This window comes from Beta vulgaris, chromosome 6 (genome assembly GCF_026745355.1).
Source record: "Beta vulgaris subsp. vulgaris cultivar EL10 chromosome 6, EL10.2, whole genome shotgun sequence".
NCBI classification, from domain to species: Eukaryota; Viridiplantae; Streptophyta; class Magnoliopsida; order Caryophyllales; family Amaranthaceae; genus Beta; species Beta vulgaris.
Genome location: NC_079207.1, coordinates 41,150,028 through 41,171,559, shown reverse-complemented (window position 1 = coordinate 41,171,559; position 21,532 = coordinate 41,150,028). Strand labels below are relative to the sequence as shown.

Sequence of the window (21,532 nt, the reverse complement as noted above, 5' to 3'; positions counted from 1 at the left end):
TACCATTTTTGGATTTGTAAGTTGAAGGTCCTCACTAAAATCAAATTTTTTTTTGAAAATTTTGCCAAATTGGTATCCCTACGAAGAAAAGGTTGGAATTAAGTCATGTTTTTCTACCTATGGAGAGTGTTTTCTGTAATTATCATTCTGAGCAGACCTCTCATCTTCTTTCTAGTTGTCCTTTTGTTATTAATTTATTGAGTATCTCAATAATCATATATGAATTGGGTCCCCTCCTCAATTATTTTGTATGATTCATCTTTTGTAGATCACCTTTTAAAGCTGAAATCTTGTTTTCCATGTCTCAAATTGAAATTTTTTGTTATTTCTTGGTGTTCATTTGGTATAACCGTAATAAGCTGTTTTTTTGGTCAAGAGTCTTTTCCCGACTAAAGTTAGTGCAATGATTGAGCTTATTTACATAAGATTAGAGTTCATGGGTCTTCTCTGGATGAAGTTGATGCCAAGCTCTCCCTATATTCTAGTCAGAAGGTTGGTTTGTCTCCTGATAGGTCTAAGAATCGAGATCGGGTCAGTTGATGTCCTCCTCCCACTAATTTTGTAAAGTTAATTTTGATAGTTCCAATCTTCTTAATGGTCAAATTTACTTTGGTTTTGTCATGATTCAAGAGGAAAAGTTTTGTTATGTGACACTAGCACTTTGATTCGTCGATTCTATCCTTATTACGGAAGATTCGAGTGCATTAGGGGGGTATTTATTTGGGCATAGAAAATCTCTTATGAAGGAGATAGTTTAATTGTTATCCTATCAATTAAACACATTTGAAAATTCTATAGATTATGAACTCTCTTATCTTAGAATGATCAGTTTAAAGAGGTCCAAATTCGTCACGTATTCCGAAGGCTTATGCTATTGCGGATTGTATGCTCATTGAGGTCGCAAAACGATTAATCTTACTTATTGGATTGAGGTCACACAACGATTAATCTTACTTATTGGATTGAGGTCACACAACGATTAATCTTACTTATTGGTGTGATGTTCCTAATTTGAATCCCTAGTTGTTTCTTTCCTTTGTTATAAGAAAAATGGAACAATTTATTTCCAAAGACAGAAATCCAGTTACTCACTGACATGGAACCTTAATAACTTCAGGAATTTCCCAAACGAAAATCGGCAATAGCAAAAACTGCCCATCACATGTCAAACCGTTTCTCGTCAAATGATACAAGGTAGACACTCGAAGCATTCCACAGCCAGTCCTATATTTCTTTTTATATTCTTCACACGAGCCCGTCTAATCAAATATACAATCCTCATAACTTCCTTTCAAATAGGAAAGAATATAAAATATTATTCATAGTAACTAGATTAATGAATGCTTTTTCATAGTAGTTTACAAACACTATAGGAACATCCAGTGTAGGAGCCTTCATTACATTGACACCGCATACCTAAAATCTAAGACATATTAACATCGCTTTTGTGGCCTCAGGCTTACCAAAACCGAATGCAGCCAAACCAAATTGCATTGCAAACGTCACAGAAGTCCTGTATTCCCAAAAGGATTAGCAGCATGTTGTGGATGGTTAGCAGGAGTAACAGAATATGGTCCAAAACCCATGTCAGTAAAAGGATTTGGTGCCCCAACCCCCACAGGTGGCTGTGACTGGGCATGAAAAGGAGCCTGATAAGCACCAAAAGGATTGGCTGGTGGTTGCTGAGTCATAGAATTCATCTGAACTGCAGCAGAAGGAGCAAAGTTATTGGACATTCCAAATGGATCTTGTACTTCAAATGGATTGTGGGCTGGTGCTCCATAAACTGGCTGCTGGTTAGCTCTATAGGCCGCTTCATCGTACAAACTATTCAGTATGAGTGAATCCAATCCACCAGCCTACAAAGAATAATTATCAACAGTGTCAAATTGCAATAGCTCCAGAACCCAAAAGAAACAACCAGTAGCTTGCTTGAAGATGCACGATAACCAATTGCATAAAGGGTACATTTTAAATCTGAAAACAGGGAGATTATTTCTTCTTTTTTTTCTTTTTGACATCTCATTACTTCTTTCATACAAATAAAATTGACCCTATCAAATGACCATATGGGAAGAAATGCTCTAATTCGATTGTCCTCATACTATTACATAACAATATAGCATAGTGGAATTCATATTCGTTTCCTCTTTCAAAGAAGAAGAAATGGAACTTGCAATAGGAGTTTTATACCAAGTTAGCTGACTCATGGCAAGAATGATCAAATGACAGAATATCACCAGACAAACAGGTGGGCACCTCAATGACATCAAATATACAAAGCACAATGAAAATTATATTTTCCAAAATAAAATTTCAATTTAAATGACACACAATACCCACCAAGCCTTGAGGATCAATAACCATCCAGCCAGTAGCTATCTACAGATTCCATGCAAAATACGGCTATTGTAGAATAAAGGCCCTCAAACTCTAGATAGCCAATTTCTAACGCTTTCACTATATTCTTCTTAAAAAAGAAAAGACATTGTGTTCAAGTAAATCAGGATACACCTAGACTCAGAGAGTCGTCAATAAGATACCTAACTCAGCATCGATTCTAGACATTATATTAAGTAGTCAAGTGTTCCAAAATTTTCCTAGGAAAACAACAATCATAGGATCATATGATTCCTTTCATAACATTTCATACAAGGAAGATCTTCCCTATCAAGACAATCATAGCAGAATACAACCAAAGCACTTCAGCTTTATCCTCAAGAAGCCAGCAATCCTAGGTGCCCGTGCCCCTCTCTCCTTTCTTTCTCCCCAAATTCCATATTTATAATACTCTCCCTCATTTTCACTATGTTAACGGACGTAAGTGCATGGCTCTCAAATTTTAGTTTAAAAGCAGCGTGCCATATGCCTCTTATGGCGTATTACTTCCCCACTTCCCAGAAAGTCAATCTACTTTACTTGTGACATAATTATCCGGCAGCTTTGTGTTGGTTCTCACCCTCAGGTGTGAGGCGATTTTTCAACATTGTTCCAAATTCCCCTCGAATGATAATTTGTCTTCAAAATCATCCTCAATCCAATCCTCTTCCCAAGTCGCAACTTCCAATCCTTCTTCTAAATCTGAAAAGGCTTATGCCTACGTGACTATCCTTCCAGGTTTGCTACTACCATTCCCTAAACCCTCCGCAGATGCTATCCGCAAAAGGCAGTGTACTTAAGGACTATTTTTCATGAAATAGGTAGCATTTTGCGTTCCTATACCATTATTGAGCAATGAATTATGTTACACTGGTTTTTGCCGTAGTGTATGTGTTTAGCTTGCGCTGTTGCTATATTTGGGGTTTATACTGTCCGGTCTGTTTACTGTAGAGAAGCTTCAGTCCCTTCCCTTTTTTACGCTGATTCTGCTTTTTTTTTTTTTTTTTTTTTGAAGATTGGTTATCAGCCTATGGGGACATCCAAGCTATCATTTCTTTCAAGTTCATTACTTTTTATTACATTTCGTAATGTAACTGAAATTATTATATTATATATTAATTTGAGTTATGTTTGGTTTAGGTGCTTTTATTCTTTACAGGTTTTACCTTAGCTCATCTAAGCTTATTGGGCTGTCTTTATTGTTTAAACTTAGGAACTTTATCATCTATAGCAAGGTTGTCTGGTCCTTGCCGAAAGTTTTTCAGAAAGTTACTTTAAGCTGACATGGTGTTAGGCAATTGAGTCATAGCGAGATCAGGGCTAGGATTTCTTTAAATTTCCTAATTGTTTTGTTTTCTCCCTATAGCTCTTGCATTTATCTGATAGGATGGATCAGACCAGATCTTCTGTAATAAGCTCTGCCTACTTTTATTTTAATGCATAGAAGTGTATAAAGAAGAAGAATCTTATTTGTGTTATTTTCTGATTTGTGTTTTTCATAAAGTTATTTTAAGCTGACATGGTGTTAGGCAATTGGGTAATAGCGAGATCAGGGCTAGGAGTACTTCAAATTTCCTAATTGTTCTCTTTTCTCCCTATAGCTCTTGCATTTATCTGATAGGACGGATCAGACCAGATCTTCTGTAATAAGCTCTGCCTACTTTTCTTTAATGCATAAAAGTATATAAAGAAGAATTTTATTTGTGTTATTTTCTGATTTGAGTATTTGTGACAATGTACGCCAGGAAGATGGTATTTTCTTTCTTTTTTTCAAAGATCCTAGTTTTTTCATTGGTCAATTTGACGTTGACTTGCCATATCCATATTTCGAAATTTTAAATTTGCCATTTCTGTTTATGTCCCTGTCCCCCCATCTAATTTACGCCCAGAGTACAAAAAGATGACCATTTACAACTAGAAGTTTCACAATCTCCAGCAATTTAAGTCAGCAACGACGAACTAAATAAATTATTGAGCAAATACTGCATATAACACATCATCCAATAATACGAACAGCTTCTCAAGATAATGTCAGCAACAAAATATTATATCTTCCCACTGGAGAATATTCAACTAGAAACTTCTAGGTTCCGTTTGGTTGGATGTAGAACATTTTCAGTGTAAAATGATTTTCATAGAAAACAATTTACAAATGAAAACACAATTCCAAAACTATTTTTCCATTGTTTGGTTGAATGTAAGACAAATGATGAACGGAAAGAAAAATGAAAGGGAAGTAAGGAGGTAGTGGAAGGAGTGTATAAAAGAGATACGAAAAAGGAAGGAAAACAGTTTTCACTTCATTTTGAAGGGAAAATTGTTTTCAATCATTTGGAGAGCAATTTTACTCTTGGGAAAAATAGTTTTACACTCCTTTACAAACCAAACAATGTAAAATTAAAAATAGAGGAAAACAGTTTTCTAGGAAAGTATTTTACGCCATACCAAACAGAGCCCCAGTTCTAGATCATGAAACATTTCCTCTACAGGTTTATAGTATTGTCAGTTGTAACCTTCAACTATGAATGTTAAGAGGGCCACCTACCAGTTGCCTCTCAGTGTGAGAAGAAATGTCATTACTCGGAGTTGTGACCAAAGCAAGTTCCCAACCATTGGGATCAAATTCTTTAGCTGAAGCAGTGCCATAATTTGAAGTTGAAGCAGAATCTTCTGATAAAAAAAGCAAACACTAACATTAAACACTCCAAAAAGAATCACAAAAAAAAAGGTGCAGCATAAGAAATACACAAAAGAAAGAAGAACAAGGCAATTTACCTGACGGCACTATGGCCAAAGCCAACGCGTTGCTTTCCTCAATGGCTGATGCAACAGGTGTTGCATCATTCAATCCCTGTGGGCATAACGCAGATAATTATGACAGAAACAACAAGGAGATGAAAGTATAGGATACTGTCAGAAGCCAGAAAGAAGGTGCGAAGAAGTTTGACATTCCAAATTTTTACATCGCTCACCCCTCAAACTTCCATGTTCCGTCACAATAAGTGGAATCAGTTGGCTCCAATTGAAGACAGTTTTTCAGAAATATTTGGGTGCATTTGGTTAATAACAGACCATGGCCCTCTCTCCTTCAAGACATGGAAGGCGAAACCCCAGCCGCCATCCAGACAAACCATTCTTCCTTAGACTCTGCAATTTCTTGTGCCAAATCTGTAGAAAGTTGTTTTCTTCATAATTTAGCCATGTTATTATTTTGGTTTATGGTTGTGAAAAAATCTCTCAGATAATCTTCACAAAGCTCCTCTTTCTTGGTTGAGATATATTGCACTTTAATAGTTTAAAGAATTTTTATGATGATTTACTGTCATTTTGCTCTCTTCAAGTATCTTTTTGTATTCAAGCCAGATCCCATGTGTTTCAGTTTTACAAACTTCAGCTGGATCTGGCTGATCTAGTCCCTAATATTGGTAGAATTTAGGCAAGATGCAGGTCACTCATCCTTCCTTCCACCAATTCGAGGCCCTATTTTTCCTCGACCAGTTCTTCAATGACGAGCTGTCAGAGTAGTGGTCATTTGCAGGTAGTCAAGGAAAACTCAGTCATTCCATACCACAACAGCTGCTCTGTAATGGGTTTGAGAGTAACCGTTCCAAGAAAACCCGTTATAGAGCGGCGCACTGAAATTCAAACCAAACTCGGCGCAACGGCAATTACGTAACGAGTTTTTTGAGGCCGAAGATGGCCAAGTTTCTTTTGTCAAGGAAGAAGAAGCCGGCACAAAATCAATTAGATCTGAGTTGAATTTTGAAAAAAAAAAATGCTCATTATTCAAATTAAGTTCTACATAGGCGGTAGAAGTCAACTTCGAGTAAAACCCCTCATTTGATTTCATTGGGTTACTTCGAATTGAACTCTGAAGTGAAAACCCCAATTTCGAGGAATCCCTTATATCCGTTGAGAGGCAAACGGAAGCTGCTTCTCCCGTTATGGCAAAGAATGTCGACGAGTCATCTTTGGCTGCTTCTGGCACCATCATGTAATTAAAACTCTCCCGTTCCGTTATAGATTGGCCTTTCTGTAATGGATTTTGGATTTGATGTTCCCCGCAATACCGTTACGGAACGCCATAATAAAAATCACATACTTCTCGCCGTGTTGTCAGTTCCGTAACGCAAACTCCCCGCATTAGAATGCTTTTATCCTCGTTACATCCGTTCTTTTCAAGCATTTGGCCAAAAATATTTTACGATTTAATTTTAAAGGTGATGAAACATGATATTATAATAAATTTAGTTATATTATGTTGTGATAATACTTCATAAACTAAAACATTGCAAATAAGGTTAGAACATATTAATGTGATTTTTTAAAAAAAAAGAATTCACGCCGCGTCGGCTGCGAAACATTCTATTTCCCTGTTACAAGCCGTTCCCGCGACACGCGACCGTTCCTGTGTTCCCTGGGCACCATAGCTACTGGTGGATGGCAGTGGTTATTTTATGGTGAGGTGGCTCTCTCTTATCTATCTTCTCTTCTTTTCTCTTACTCTCTTCTTTTTTTCTCCCTTTTTTCTATTTGACCTAGCATGTTTTTCCTTCTTTTGAGGGAAACAGGGAGGGGCTTGCAGTCACGTGACTGACCCTAACTCTTTTTTCTTAAAATTAAAAAAAAAGTCCTTGCATTTTTTATTGCTCTGTTTTTAAAAGAAAAGGTCGCACTTGCTTATGAAGTTTTTCCATTATATAATAATTTAATAATTATATATGTACCAAAAAAAAATATCAATAGTGTACTTATGATGTAAAAGAATAAAAAAACATGTATAAGACTCAAAAAAAAAGGGAAAAAAAAAGCTTGAAAATACAGTCTTAATATTTTTAGTGGTTTGGGAATTCAAATTGGAGGTAGTTGGTTTTCCAGATCATAACAATCCCACCTTGGGCAACGGGCATTACCAGATCCACCATGTCTTCCCAAGAGAAGCATATATTTTAAAACTTTTATCCCTTGTGGCTTGTACATTTATTGAAGTTATGGATCCATTTTTATTTTACTATGGTGTATTGTTTTCCTGTCAGAGGATGCTTTCCAAGTACAGGTTCTTTCCCTGAGGGCTGAGGTAGATAAAAGGTCTCCTCATAAAAGTTTTTCCCTTCATCCCCTGTTACTGGATATTAGGTTCCAGATCACTTTTTCCTGAATCTTGTGATAGAAGTGGGATATATTTCGATGGATCAGGCATGTGATTTCCACACAAAGCCAATTACAACCCTGGCCCAAATTCATTTTAGAAAAGTGCAAGCCTCCTCACTTCTGAAAAACCTAGCCTGCTTTTTGTAGAGATATGCTAGAAAGGAGATCTGAATCGACAACAAAAGGAAAGACCATAGCTTCATTGAATCTTACTTACACATTCAAGCAGAAGCCTACAATTAATTATATGAAAATTGGTTCAATCTGAACCCTAATCAAAAACCCTAAATTTAAAAATAATTCAAGAATTGTGTAGCAATTAACTATAGGTGGTCGCCAGTTTTGACAGAGATTGTAGGCAATCCCATTTCTGGTGAGGAACACCACTTCATCCTATTGTCTTTGACGGTCAATCGTTTTCAAGTTCGTTATCTCTCTCTCTCCCCTTTTTTATCTGGATCTCTCTCTCTTCCATCATCTCTTCTCCTTTCTCTCTTACCCTGATCTATTTTTGTCACCTTTTTCATTATTCCCTCTCCATTCCTTTTCTCCTATTCAATCAAGAAGTTTCAGTTCTTACTCACTGGTACAGGAGGTCAATTAACATTTCCACTTCTATTTTTTTCTCCCTTTTTGTTCCATCAAGAGCTAGGCAGGTGTCCACACTCCACATCCCCTTGACTAGCTAGCCAGGTAATGAGGTATTCTTTTGAGCTGATCCCTCCCTCTCTGATATTTTTGACGGCTTCTATTTTAGTATAATCAATGTTAATTATATGACACAAAAGCCAAATAAAAGAAAAAGACTAAAGGTGTACTTTGCCTATGGGATGTGTGCATCTTCACTTTGTGCCTCAGGCCCTCAAGCGTTTTACAACCATGAGTCCAAAGTATTCAGATTTTCTCACCACCAAACACAAATTACTCTTAACTCTATGAACAAGATGCATGAAGAAAGTTTACCTTAATCTGCCAGAATAAGTCTCGAGAAAGGACTTAATTAAATTACATATAAAATAAACTCCCGCACAATAATATGGAGAGATTAAATCTCAATCAAAGAGCAAGTGACATACCAGCAAATCTCCGGAGTCTATATTCATAGCAGGAGGAGGAACAGAAGCAACAGCAGGAGCAGCTTCAGCACTGGAAGATAAATCATCTGACGCCACTGGTTGAGGCTCTTCAACAGTTGATTTATCATCATCAGAAATAGAATTTTCCTCAGGTTTGTATGTAAGTAAAAGCCTCTCGGGAAATTCCTGGTTTACATTATGGAGATAAAAGATCAACTAATTGCAGTATAATATAACTTTTCCAAATAACAACAGGATTTAACAAAACTCACCAGCTGTTGTGCTGGCATATTTACCATCTTAGGTGCCTCTCTGATATATTCATCCATGGTTGCAAGAAAAGATTGGGGTGGCTGCAGAAAAAAAACTAAATCAGATTGCCACTACCTCTAGCAATACCTATGAAGCATGGGTACGCCTCCCAGGCTCCGTTTCCCGTACCGGGTACGGGTACGTCCTGGGTACGGTACGGATTCGCCTGGGATTCGTACCCAAAACGAATCCGGTGGGTCGGGTACGTGGGTTGCTTTTGGGGACGGATGGGCCGACTTTGGGTACGGGTTGGGTACGTTTTTTAGGGTAAAGCCACGTACCCAACCTGTTTTGGGACGTTTTGGGCGAGCAAACTTTTTCGGCAAAGCCTGAAGCTTGACATTCAGATGGGTTTTTAATGGTGAAAGTTGAAGATGAAGAAGAGAAAATGGGCTTGAGAGGGGAGGCGAAGTGAAAGAAAGGAGGGTTTTGTTGAGAAGAAAGAGAATGGAGTTGCGCCATTTTTGAAGTGTGGGAAAATGTTTTAATGGAGGTTGAAGCTGAAATGTATTACTGTGAGTTTTGTGGGTAGAGAGAGAGAGTGAATAAGGAAGGTATTCAAAGATATTCTTTCTGATTTTTTTTTTCTTTCTTTTCTGTTTTAATTTGTCTCTCTCTCTTCACTTCTTTAGTCATGAAGCACGTGAAAGGTGATGTAATGTGAGTACAGCTGTCCTGCTTGGCTTGTTGTGCACTAATCCTTATTTAGGGAAGTCAAGTAATTACTACTTCTTTCTTCCTTTTTTTTATACCTAAATTAACCTTATATTTTTTATAGTATTCTTGAAAGGAAAAAAACTTATTAATTTATATTTACATATATGTCGTTTAAATTTTTTTTTATAAAAAATTAAATTGAGATTACAAAATACTATACTGTATTAAAAATTTAAGATAATATTATTCATTAAATGTATTATATTTTTTTTTTATTATTTTTCTTTTGCCGAATCCAAGCCGTACCCGTTTTCGGAAATTTTAATTTTACCGTTTTCCGTACCCGTACCCGTACCCGTATCCGTTCCCGTACCCGTATCGGTGCTACCTAGAGCAATACCATCAAACAAGTAACCCATTATATAACCTATATCTTTCACAATTACCTCTCTCAAAATAGGAAACTGGAAGTTCCGTGCAAGTTCCAATCCTTTACAAACTTCATAAAATTCAGAGAGACTTGCAGCCTGCATAATGCACATGACTTAATCAGTATATAATTGCATTCATTCCACTAGTACTGCATTTCCGTTAATAAGAATCTTTCGTCCACACTATCAAATAGATATTTGATACATAGATTTATCTATTTTTTTTCCATTATACCTCCCATATTTATAACCAGAATTGTGAATAACTTATAGTACGGTAAAAGGCCAAAAGAACAAAGATGGTCAGTCAGCTCATGAGCTCAAAGCTCAGTAATCTCATTTTTTATCCTAGTCTACATAGAAAAAGCAAGCTAAAACAATACTGGTTTAGGAAGCACTGCATAAGAACCATAACAATGAGAAAGCTGTAATTGATCAATTAGCATCACCTGCTGGCCAGCTCTTCTATATATTTCAAGGGCTATAACGGCTTCATGTCTTGGCATTTCAAAAAACTGCCAAAAACCAGAATATCAGTTTGACTACTTGCACAACTACCTTGGATATGAAACTTGGGTAAAATCTAACCTTACCTTATCGACTAGATTAATAATTCCATCATTAATGGCACAATAAATTTTAAAACTCTCCTTAAGAACCTGCAAAAAGGAGGAAGATCCAATAACTTTTCTGAGTGATAATCTGGACAGCACAAAGTCTATACTAAAGAACGTAGTGAGAAAAAACAAGCCCGTATTCACATAATAATCAAACTACTAATTATTCATTATGTCCTAATATCAAACATTTGATAAAAAGAGAAACACACAACTGAGAATCCTTATTTGCTGACACAGAGTCTACAGCTTGCATAATACTAGACTAATTTTTTGAGGTTCAGACAATCACAAATTCCTAGAGCAAGTTCTATATAAGATGGGTATATAGTGAATCTAAGTTGACCTTCTTAATGTGATATGTGATGTGACATACATGGGTAGCCTTTATGGAGAAGCATAACTTTAAATTGATATGAGATGACTCCACCAAGGCGAGGGTTACCTTGTTGCATATGCCCTCTCATATAAGAATTTGAATCAAAAAATTGCTTATAGAACATTATGTTAAATAGCAAATATTGACATATATAGATAACCAAAAAAATGTGTACAGAATTGATCACCAAAGAAAAAGACATCTATATTTTAACATGTCTTGACCAATTATATACCAACTTCATGTTTCTAATCAAAAAAAAAAAAAAAAAAAAAAAAAAGACAACTCCAGCTTTAATAACTCTGTAAGGGTTACTACATACAGGAATACTTCAGGCAAATCAGCACTATATCATAATACTGAGGAGAGGTGCATGACAAAAAGTTGCATATAATTCACTAATTTAGATAGTACTAGAAGTTTAAGGAAAAAGAAAGGAGAGCTAGTTAAACTGTTAAAAGTAAAGAGAGGGAAAAGAGAACCAAAATCTCTATAAATAGAGGAGATCAGAAAAAGGGTAAGTATGTTATTTTGTATTTGGGAACTAGCAAGCCTCTCCAAAGCTTGTGTTTATCCCTTTATTTTATGCAATTTTCCAACTTATAAATCTAAGGTCAATATCATATCTTAATCAAGTTCACCAATCTGTCCAATCTATTTCATTTCATAGCCAATGGTATGAAAGGACAATGCTTCTCGTGCTATGTGGCAGAGGGTGGGAACCTTGGAAAATGATCTAGCAGAATACCTGACATCCTTCCAGCAGAGATGCAAGATGAAATCAGAGTCATTACTAAGAAGCTACAGAAGAAAATGCAGGAGCAACTTGCTATAATTGCTCATAAGGCGGGAGAGAAAATGCATCAAATTCTCGAATTCGAACATCAACCACTGAAATAACCATGGATGGAGGAAGAAACAATGAGGAAGTGATTACTGAATCTGAGCCGGAAAAAAGGAAGGTGATTACCCAACCATAGCAACAAGATGTCCTAAGCTAAATAGAGAACCAACAAAAGAGACCCTCAGATGCAACTGAGGCAACGACATATAAACAAGAATTCAAGCAAGAGGTGAGCAAGCAGCTGAGGGGTGAGGAGATTATAAAATAAAAATAAAAAATAAAGAAGCACCTCAATCACATACACAAGAGCAGGACGTCTAGGAACAGAGGGTGGGCGACACAAACACGCTGCCTTCCTTTTCTAGCCAGAATTTACTTCCTTAGATTAAAAAGAAAAAGACGATGATAGAATGTTTTACAGAACTTGTATACACCTTTAACAGGAATGTAGACTTACATAGGTTTCATTCTCTATGCATAACATCATCACCTAGTATATCCAAATTGTCATACTCTGGGTCCACAAAGGCCAGAGTAGCTCAAAGCTACTCATGGCCAAAGTTCCCAGTCAGTGCTCATGACATGGTTTGAGACTCAGGCTTAAACAACAATCAGCTTCTTGATAAAATTTCAAGTTAAGATAAAATGGGCACATTGAACTACAAACTGTCTTCAAGGGCAACAAAATAAGCCAAAAGGATTCACATACCAAAGCAAGTGCATACTGTATCACATAATTTCCAAGTGCTGCGCCTTCTGGCTGTCGTGGGAAAAAAGAATTATTATAATCAAAAAAAATGATCCTTAATAACATGAGAAAAGAAGAAAAAGAGGAGAGAGACAAATACCCGACATCCGATTAGACGATATAGAAACTGTTGTAAGGCTGGCAGCTGCTCCAAAAGTTCCTCTGAGTCCAAATCCCTGGTTCTACTGTAACCCTATTCAAGGATAAAAACAGAAAAATCAAAAAAGCAATTCTCCAACTTCAAAGATGTTTCTTGTACAAAATGAATATTCATGTTTGATATTCCTTCGACAAATAGCTGGCAATGTTCCAATGACAATGTAACAAGTACAAGATGCACCAAGCCACAAAAACAAAGGCACAAAGTAAAAAAGAAAAAAGAGGTTAATCCTTTACAATGCACATAAACTTATAAATTAATATAAAAATTTTGTATAATCTGAAACATATTGATATCTACATTACATTGCAGATGGAGCTATTGTCCCTCCTTGCCTCACTCCCAAACTTGGAACTTCTTGGAATTGGTCATGTATCCTTAATATCATAATATTCCATGTCCAACCTTCGCATCCATACTCGAGTCAAATACCTATCCGAGTCCCTTAGTTTTTAAAGGTGCAAGGCGCACGGAGGTGCATAAAGCAAGGCGTAAAGAGGCGCAAGGTGAAGGAGTGGGAATCCCATAGGAGGTGTACCTTTTCTGTTTTTTTTAGAATTTTTTTTTATGCTACAGAGTGTGAGTCATAAGTAGAAAGATCAATTAAGAGGATTGTAACGAAAATGGACTTGCATAAAAGAGAAAAAATTCAAAAACAGTAGGAGAGAAAGGACTGCTAAAAAGTAAATGACAGCTTAGCAATGGAAGGGTAAAATCAAACGCCAGATTTCATTTACCTCCACAGAGGGCTAAGGAGAGGATAATGAAAAGGTTATCAGCTTTAGATTTTTACACATGATGTGTTTTCTCACCTGCCCTTAGAGAGAGAGAAAGCTAGAGAGAGGTTAAAGAAAACATAACATAGAAGAAAGAGAGAGAATCAAGGTAACTGAAAGATCTGAAGAGAAACAACGAAGAGACGGCTGCCGGAGGTGGGAATGCCAGCGTTGTCCACTGGTATGGACATGTCAGCAATCTCTGTCATAATACATGTGGCCGACGACGTCCAATTTCGACTGAATTGCCAATTAGGGCTTTTGATTTAGGGCCCAAATTATAGCAAGATCAGCAATTACTTGAGGGGATTGCGTCGAACGAGTATTGAAGCTGCATAAGAGACTCGTGAAAATTTGGTCAAATTTTTGTTTCTCTTAGATTTCCCCCTCCTTCCCTCGCGTTTCTACATAAAGCAGCCAAGGCATTGTGCCTAGGGCCTCGCTGAAGGAGGCCTTAGGTGCGCGCGGCACGCCTTGAAGCGTCTGCCATAGGTCGCTGCACCCCAGATGTGTTCCCCTCAGCGTCTAGGGGTGACCTGGGCCCGTTTTTAAAACTAAACCGCATCCGAGCAACATAAGTCTAAAGGTTTTCTCTCCTTACTCCTTTGGCATCAACTGCCTCCTTAACCGCTCTCCTTCAGATCTTCAGGCGTAAAGCACTAGAAGAGCTGTTTTGTGGTAATGGTAAAAAAATCAGTAAGTTTTTAGATCGATACTCTGCCTCCTCCCCCACCTCTTATGCTTTTCCTCCTTAAAATTAAGTTTTCTACTCCCATTCTTCTCCGATTTTTGATTCCTATGAGCCCTCTTAGTTCCTTAATATTTGTTCTCTTTATTCTCTTTCACCATCTGTGATCAAAAGATTCCAGATCATACCTGAGCCATGAGGACAGCTTTACATATCCACTCTTGGCCTTTGTGAAAAGATGAGTTCCAAATTCAGGCTAAAACCTATGACAAATAGAAAATTCTTTTTCTGATATGAACGTATACTACCTCTGTTTTGTTTAAGATGCAACATTTGATTATTTCAATCCACTCACCAAAAAGGCAAATGTTGCATCTAAATAAAACAGAGGAAGTAATTTGTATACTCTGTATACAGAAATAATTTTTTTTAGAAAGGTGAATAAGTAAGAAAATTCTTTCTAAATACTTTTTGTAATAAAGCAAGCCTCATATGTGCAGATGGTATGCCTCTGCTTCATACCTCACACCTCTGCTTTAGAAATCCTTTGTGCTTCCAAGTCCTACCGATTGACACCTCTGGAACCTAAGCTTCCAGCATACCTAGCAGATATCTTATATTTCCTCCTCAATTGATCATTAAGTAGTCTCGACAGGTGCAAAGTGCTCTGAGATATTTTCATGCCAGGCACAGGACACTATTTTCCTTTTAGAATAAAAAGGCTCACAAAATATTCTGAATTCGTGTTCTACAAAGATATGCTCCAGAATTTGTTACTAGTCAAGGAGCATTGGCTTTTAGATCATGAACAAAAGAAACAGAAGGAAGGGAATGAAGAAGTGAAGATATAAGAAGTATAAAGTGCAGGGGTGCACCTCCTTTGTGCCTCATATACGCCTTGTAATTGAGGCAGAAGTGACTTTATATGCGCCTCATTGTCTTGCTTTGCAACAAGGTTGTCAGGCCACCCCCCCCCCAACTCAATCAAATAAGCTCAGGTACAAAGCTCAATCATAACATCCTGGCCATGACATCTTATAATTTCACTTACCAGTTTTCTTCCACCACAAAGCTTTTCGCCAATGCGGGAACACCCAACATTTTTCTTTGGAGGGGATCAAGAAGTAAGGGGACCCAGAGGATTATGCAATTGCGATTAGCTTCCAAAATAGGAGAAAGTAGCAAATTACCCCCACTACTACAACAACTATACAAATCACCTTTCTAAAAAAAATTATTCTTGGCCCGAAAAATTCATAACCAGAAATAGACGATTTTAACTAGGCATGATGCATAACCTCTAGTACTTCTCTGTATTAGACTAGCAATATGAAAATGTTTCAGGTCATAGGGGCCCGAAATTTGGTTTAGCCAATCCATTCGGAAGTTATCATAGTTGGAGGCCTCTATTTGTTGTTCAACTAAATTTACTGCAACTTGAGACGAGACATGTCAGTGTTTTACAAAGATTAACAATGAAAACTACCATATGTAGAATTGCATTCCACAGAAACACGCCTAACAATAAAGAATTCTCAAAAGCACCTTAAGTTACCTTTCCATTCCCAACAACACCCATTAACACTTTGGTTCTGTTTGGTATTTCTAAAACCTTGTAATGGTCAATTGATAAGTATCAATTGATAAGTGTCAAACAATAAGCCACACATAGCATTAATCTGCCAATAAATTCAGCCAAATATAGCACATGCACTATGCAGACATGCAGATACTTCCACTTGACGTGATGTTGGCATGACTGGCAATATGAAATGCATCTATAAGCACATCTTAAATAAGCTATGGAATACAATTAAATGTAGCGAAAGAAACACGGGTGGATAGCTGTGAGGAGAACAAGATAAAGTATAAAAATCACCTTCTCCTGCCCCTGGGCAGGTTTTGGTAAACGCTCAGCTTCAATATCATATTTTAAAACTCTGTAACACTGAAGTCTTTCCTCCAAGAACAGTGCATAAGTACGAACCCAAGCAGAGCAGTCCCAAGCTGCAACAAGTATTTCAATTATAAAACTTAATATGAGATGTCACATGATTACATAAAAATTAATCATCATATAACTTCACAAAAGGGACAAAGAGTATAACAAGCTAGATATGAGAAACAGGAGGGTGGAAGGGACTAAAGATTAACCAATCGGGCTCGAATCATCCTTGAAATTGGAGAGCTGCAGTACACGCCCACGTTGTGAGAAATTAAGAAGTTCTTCCCTGAAAGTTGGATCACCCTCCCTCAATAATCTATGGACAACTATTAATGTCTTCAGTGCCACCTGTTCGATAAGGAAAAAGAACAACATAAGAATACTCATGGCAAGCAAGGAAATCCATTTGAAGATGATGACATTAACTAACACAACAAGTCTATGCCTTATAGAATACAGCTTCCTAATAATATTATGCTAACATTTGAAGAAACAGAAGATACATGCACATATTGCATTCATTTATAGACAGCACGACATAATGAAGTATCTACAACAAAATCCTCTTCAACATGTCCGTTTCAGATCTAACATCTTCGTAGTCACAGATGAATCTCAAACCATGCAACTGAAAAGAGATAGCGGGTCATTGTTCCTTATATCAAGGGCCCACAGCTCCGAAGCCAATTGAATTGGCAGCAAGTGGATGGATGAGCAGCACAGCGCCATGTAATCAAATTGAGGCCTCTTGCAATATCACGAAATGCTGTTTCATAACATGTATTTAAAGTTGTGCCATGGACACACTATAGACTGTTATTAATATGTTCTGCTATAGACCATTAATTTACCACGTCAGCTGTTATAATTCGTTATGAAAGCCATCAAACACCTAATTACAATTGTGTTCACATCTTAGAAAATTTTAAAGACATATTTTAGTCACGATACATTTCCAACCTCTTATTTTCTTATTGAACAACGAAAGAAGGTTCTAGAAAGTATATTGAGAGCTACAATAAAGATAATATGTTTCAAACCACTTGTATTTCAACGATAAAGTTGATTTTTCCAATTTGTCAGTTCATTAGCCATGAAGTTGCAACACAGTTGGTAAGTACCCAACTACCCATGAGACCACATCCTCAACTTTGCTCCCGGCAGAGGGCTACTTATTTTCAACACGTCAGCATGAAGTGATGCCAATTGCCACATATAGTGCCGCACATTAAAGAATTTACCAGATTTTAGCAACTTTGCCATGTTGGCACCAGCAAATATTTTTTTGTTCTTTGGGTAGGTAGGTAGGTTGAACTCTCTTGCAGGGGGGAATTGGGTATCCGTCTTACAAGGGGTGAGACTCCATCCTAGGACCTTGGGATCAGAGGTGATGTCCCAACCACTAGGCAATCATCAAACATAGTGCCATGAAAAAACTCAAATTAGACCAAGGCTGTGGCATACAATAACTATGATCTAAGTAAACATGTCAAAACAATAGGAAAACAATTATATCACAAGAAATTTGTCATTCATGAGACGAATAGGCCACGACAATCCATGGAAAAATATTGATTGATCGCCAGTCACAAACCAATCATCAATAGAGCATGAATTTACACATTTTTTGTGCTCAAAGGCGTCACGGAAGAACAAGGCCCCAAAAGAATCAAAAAGCCCCAAACTCAACACTGCTAATAGTCCTAATACAATTACGGTACCACATTGCAGCCCCAAATGACCAAAAAGCACAAAACCGTTCTCGCAATGCTATAGGAATCTCCTAACGTAACTAACAGAGTATACCCAATCAAACAGTAAAAAGCAACACAGATTGCGGCAAAATCATAAGAGCAACACAATTACAAAATTGCAGCAAATAAAAATAACCAAAATGATTAAGCCGAATATAGTACCGTCCAATTACGGGTTTTCTCTAATCGGCGAGCAAGGGCATGAAGGCAATAAGCAACATCAGCACGAGGCCGAACCGCAGATGTAGCGAGTAAAATCTCTGTAATCAAATGATAAGCATCATCAACCAAAACAGATCTACCACAAAAAATAAGAATACTCGAAAAAAAAAAAGAAATTAAAAAAAAAAAAAACTGAAAACCCCACACAACAAACAATACTCACTTCTTAGATGCCTCTCTTTTGGTGGACACTCTACATGATTCGTCGCCTTTACAATCGCAACATCCAAATCCTAAAATTGAAACCAAAAATAGGCAAAAATCAAATGAAATATACCGAAAATTTAGGGTAGTTAGAAAAAAAAAAAAAAAAAAAGAACAACACAAACACCTTGTAATCACTGTTGATTTGTGCGAGACCAACTTTGGTGTGGTCTTTAATGGCACCGTAAGCTTTCCGCCATGTTAAAGTTGCCATTTGTCACTCTTAATTTTTCTCTCTTTTGAATCTTCCGCTGAGATGAGTGCGCACTCTGCTATATTCTCTCTCCTAACTGAAATCTGTAACCGAAACAAAAGGACGGTATGAATAATATGATGATGGTGATGACTGATGAAAGAGAGATAGAGAGAGAGAGGAATTCTGGTTAAAAAGGGGGGGTGGGTGGGGGTGGGAAAGCTAAATATGCCAACAGTTGCGTTGTGTTGTGTTGGGAAGGTGTTTTTCTTCTTGAGTGGGTGACCTCGGATCTCGCTGGCTTTTGGCGGCCCCGACTGCCAGTGTTATGTCATCATTGCTTCCATTTTTTTATACTAGATTCAAACTAGTTTGTTACTTTGTTTAAATAAAAATAGTTGTTTTCTGTCCGGAGCGATACTTTAAGTTAGTTACAATAAATAAATACTTCATCCGTTTCACAATAAGGGTGCGTTCTCTTCAATTTATTGGCCTTGAACTTATTGGATCTTATTTGAACTAAACTTATTGAACCTAAACTGAACTTATTGGAACTTATTAAATCTGATTGGACCTGATTCAACTTATTGGACCTGATTGAACCTGATTAGAACTTATTGGACCTTATTGGAACTTATTAGACCTTATTGGCCCTGATTGAAACTTATTAAACCTTATTGGACCTGATTGAAACTTATTAGACCTTATTGGACCTGATTGAAACTTATTTGACCTTATTAGACAAAAAAATTGACCATTAATAACATAAATATTACCCCTAACATAAATACTATCCCTCAAAATTTATTATGAAGTAATAATTATTAAAATTCGTCCTTTAAAAAAAATTATTAATTACTCCCTCCGTCCCGTTTTATTTGCTACAAGCACTTTTTCACAAAGACCAAGGAAAAGTGTGGGGGCCACTATACAGAGGGGGAATTAAACAAAAGTAATGGTGCTTAATTATATTGTGAGAAAGGGGATTAAAAGCCAAAAAAGGGGACTTGGCCCACATGCTATTAAAAGAGGCGCCATTTTTTATTGAAGGAGGGATTTTATTTCCCTCCAAAATTTTACAAGGAATAATTCATCAATTGAATTTCAGTTACAATTATACAACCAAAGGGAAATTAATTTTTCCCTCCAAAATTTTACAGCAAAATTACATAACAGGGGTTTGAAATTTTCCCCAAAAATTCGAAATTAAGGGGGAATTGAATTTTCCCCCAAAAAACTTGAAAAAATTTCTAAGCAACAGGGGACTATATATCACAACCACTTTTGCACTTGCATTAAATTTTTTCAGCACTGCCATCTCCAAACCAGATCTCCAAAATCTCAGCCACCACCATCAAAGACACCAACCAGTAGCCAGCCACCACCATCAAAGACACCAAACAGTAGCCATTTCCTTGGGGGGAGGGGGGTTGGGTAGATTAACTCTCAGAAAAATCATCATAGAGTTTTTTAGAAGCCATTTCTGATTTCATAGCTTCACTTGAGGAAAGTGTAGAAGCTTTCTCAGCTTGAACATGTCTGGCATCTATAGCTTAGCTATGGCCCCCCTAGACAGTTCTAGTGATAACACTTCAACACCATCCCCATCAGCTCTTAATTCACCACAAAATTACCCAACTTTTGATCTGAATGACCCACTGCCAGAACTAGAACCAGTACCACAACTAGAACCACAACCAGAACCACAATTACAACTTCAACCACAACCAGAGGCCTTTGACCTTAACAGAGCACCAGCAGCTCAATGAAGAAGAAGAAAATTTCTTCACAGCAATGACATGGAAATGTGAAGATGAGTTGTTGCTGAGTGGTTAGATGATGACTCAGATGTCACGTCTCAGAATATGATTGACAGATAGTGAATCAGATGAAGAAACATGAAGAACAGCAACAAGCCAGAACAAGTGGTCAAAAGACCCATTTTTTGCACAACATTCAAGATGTCATGTTGCAACAGCTACAACAAGTAGCTTACGAAAAGTTAATGGCAGATTCCATATACCTCAGGGGGCTATAAAAAGAATTGCAATTGAATTGAATACTTCAAGGTGGACAATTGGAAGAATATGGAAGAATGTAAGACAACAACTTCAAGAAAATGCAAGAATAGATATGAATCACAGAAAAACAGGGAGGGTAGGAAGAAAAAGAATTCAATTGGATCCTCAAAGGTTAATGCAATTCCTCTAAAGAAAGGAAAGTGTAGAGCAACAGCAGCAGCAGCCTAGGTATCACAAGTCTACATTGCAAGGTTGGTGAAAAGGGGGAATAAAAAAACACACTAATGCCATAAAACCACATCTGACCCAGCCATAAGTTGCAAGGGTGTTGTGGTGTTTGGGTTCTATCATACCAAACACTATCCAAACAATACCAAAATTCAGCAACATGTATAATTTGGTTCATGTGGATGAGAAATGGTTTTGCATGAGCAAAATTTCTCAAAGGTACTACCTAGCTCCGGGTGAAGTAGAGCCATATAAAAGATGCAAAAGCAAGAGGTTCATAGTCAAAATCATGTTCACAGCTGCACTAGCAAGGCCACACATAACAGTCAATGGAGAGGTCAGTTTTGATGGGAAGATAGGAATCTTCCACTAGTACAGAAAAGGCAATTTGCGTCGCATGTGAGGCGCCTATTTGCGTCGGACTATGGTGCGACGCCAAAGCCCTCGACGCAAATGACTCAGAAACAATCTGCGTCGTATGCAAAAACGACGCAAATGGTTCAACTATTTGCGTCGCACCTTTATACGGTACGACGCAAGTGGATCTTTGCCAGCCCAACACATAACTTAATGTGCGTCGCACATTGCCTCTGGTGCGACGCAGATGAGTGATTTGCGTCGCACCTAGGGCTACGTGCGACGCACATTGTAATTTTTTTTAAAAAAAAAATTAATTTTTTTTTTAAAAATAATTTTATGAACCTATAGTTTAAACGCCTACTGGTGGTAGAATTTTTTTAAAAATCA

At 37.3% G+C, this 21,532-nt stretch overlaps 1 protein-coding gene across 2 annotated transcripts; it reads right to left on the bottom strand.

The window, feature by feature from the left end:
* Positions 1-1,258: 1,258 nt before the first annotated feature.
* Positions 1,259-18,768, bottom strand: LOC104896815 (putative clathrin assembly protein At2g01600). 2 transcript variants are annotated; one of them, XM_019250326.3, is made up of 15 exons: positions 18,471-18,768; positions 18,303-18,372; positions 18,080-18,177; positions 16,373-16,511; positions 16,098-16,225; positions 12,695-12,787; positions 12,556-12,606; positions 10,600-10,665; positions 10,456-10,521; positions 10,022-10,102; positions 8,879-8,959; positions 8,607-8,792; positions 5,155-5,230; positions 4,925-5,046; positions 1,259-1,859 (listed from the first exon to the last, which is right to left on the bottom strand). In XM_019250326.3, exons 1-15 carry the CDS (start codon positions 18,555-18,557, stop codon positions 1,503-1,505), a joined length of 1,701 nt encoding a protein of 566 aa, XP_019105871.2. In that variant the 5' UTR covers positions 18,558-18,768; the 3' UTR covers positions 1,259-1,502. The 2 variants fall into 2 exon arrangements, with proteins under 2 accessions (XP_019105871.2, XP_010681909.2); XM_010683607.4 differs by having other exon boundaries at positions 4,925-5,049; positions 18,471-18,767.
* Positions 18,769-21,532: the final 2,764 nt, after the last annotated feature.

Bases quoted from the DNA above. Each gene is read 5' to 3' on its own strand.
- LOC104896815 (XM_010683607.4), bottom strand. From the start codon at position 18,557: ATGGCAACTTTAACATGGCGGAAAGCTTACGGTGCCATTAAAGACCAC. The intron at 18,178-18,302 runs GTGAGTATTGTT...ATTTGATTACAG, and splicing joins AAAAGAGAGGCATCTAAGAA to AGATTTTACTCGCTACATCT. The intron at 12,607-12,694 runs GTATTTGTCTCT...TTCCCACGACAG, and splicing joins ATCGTCTAATCGGATGTCGG to CCAGAAGGCGCAGCACTTGG.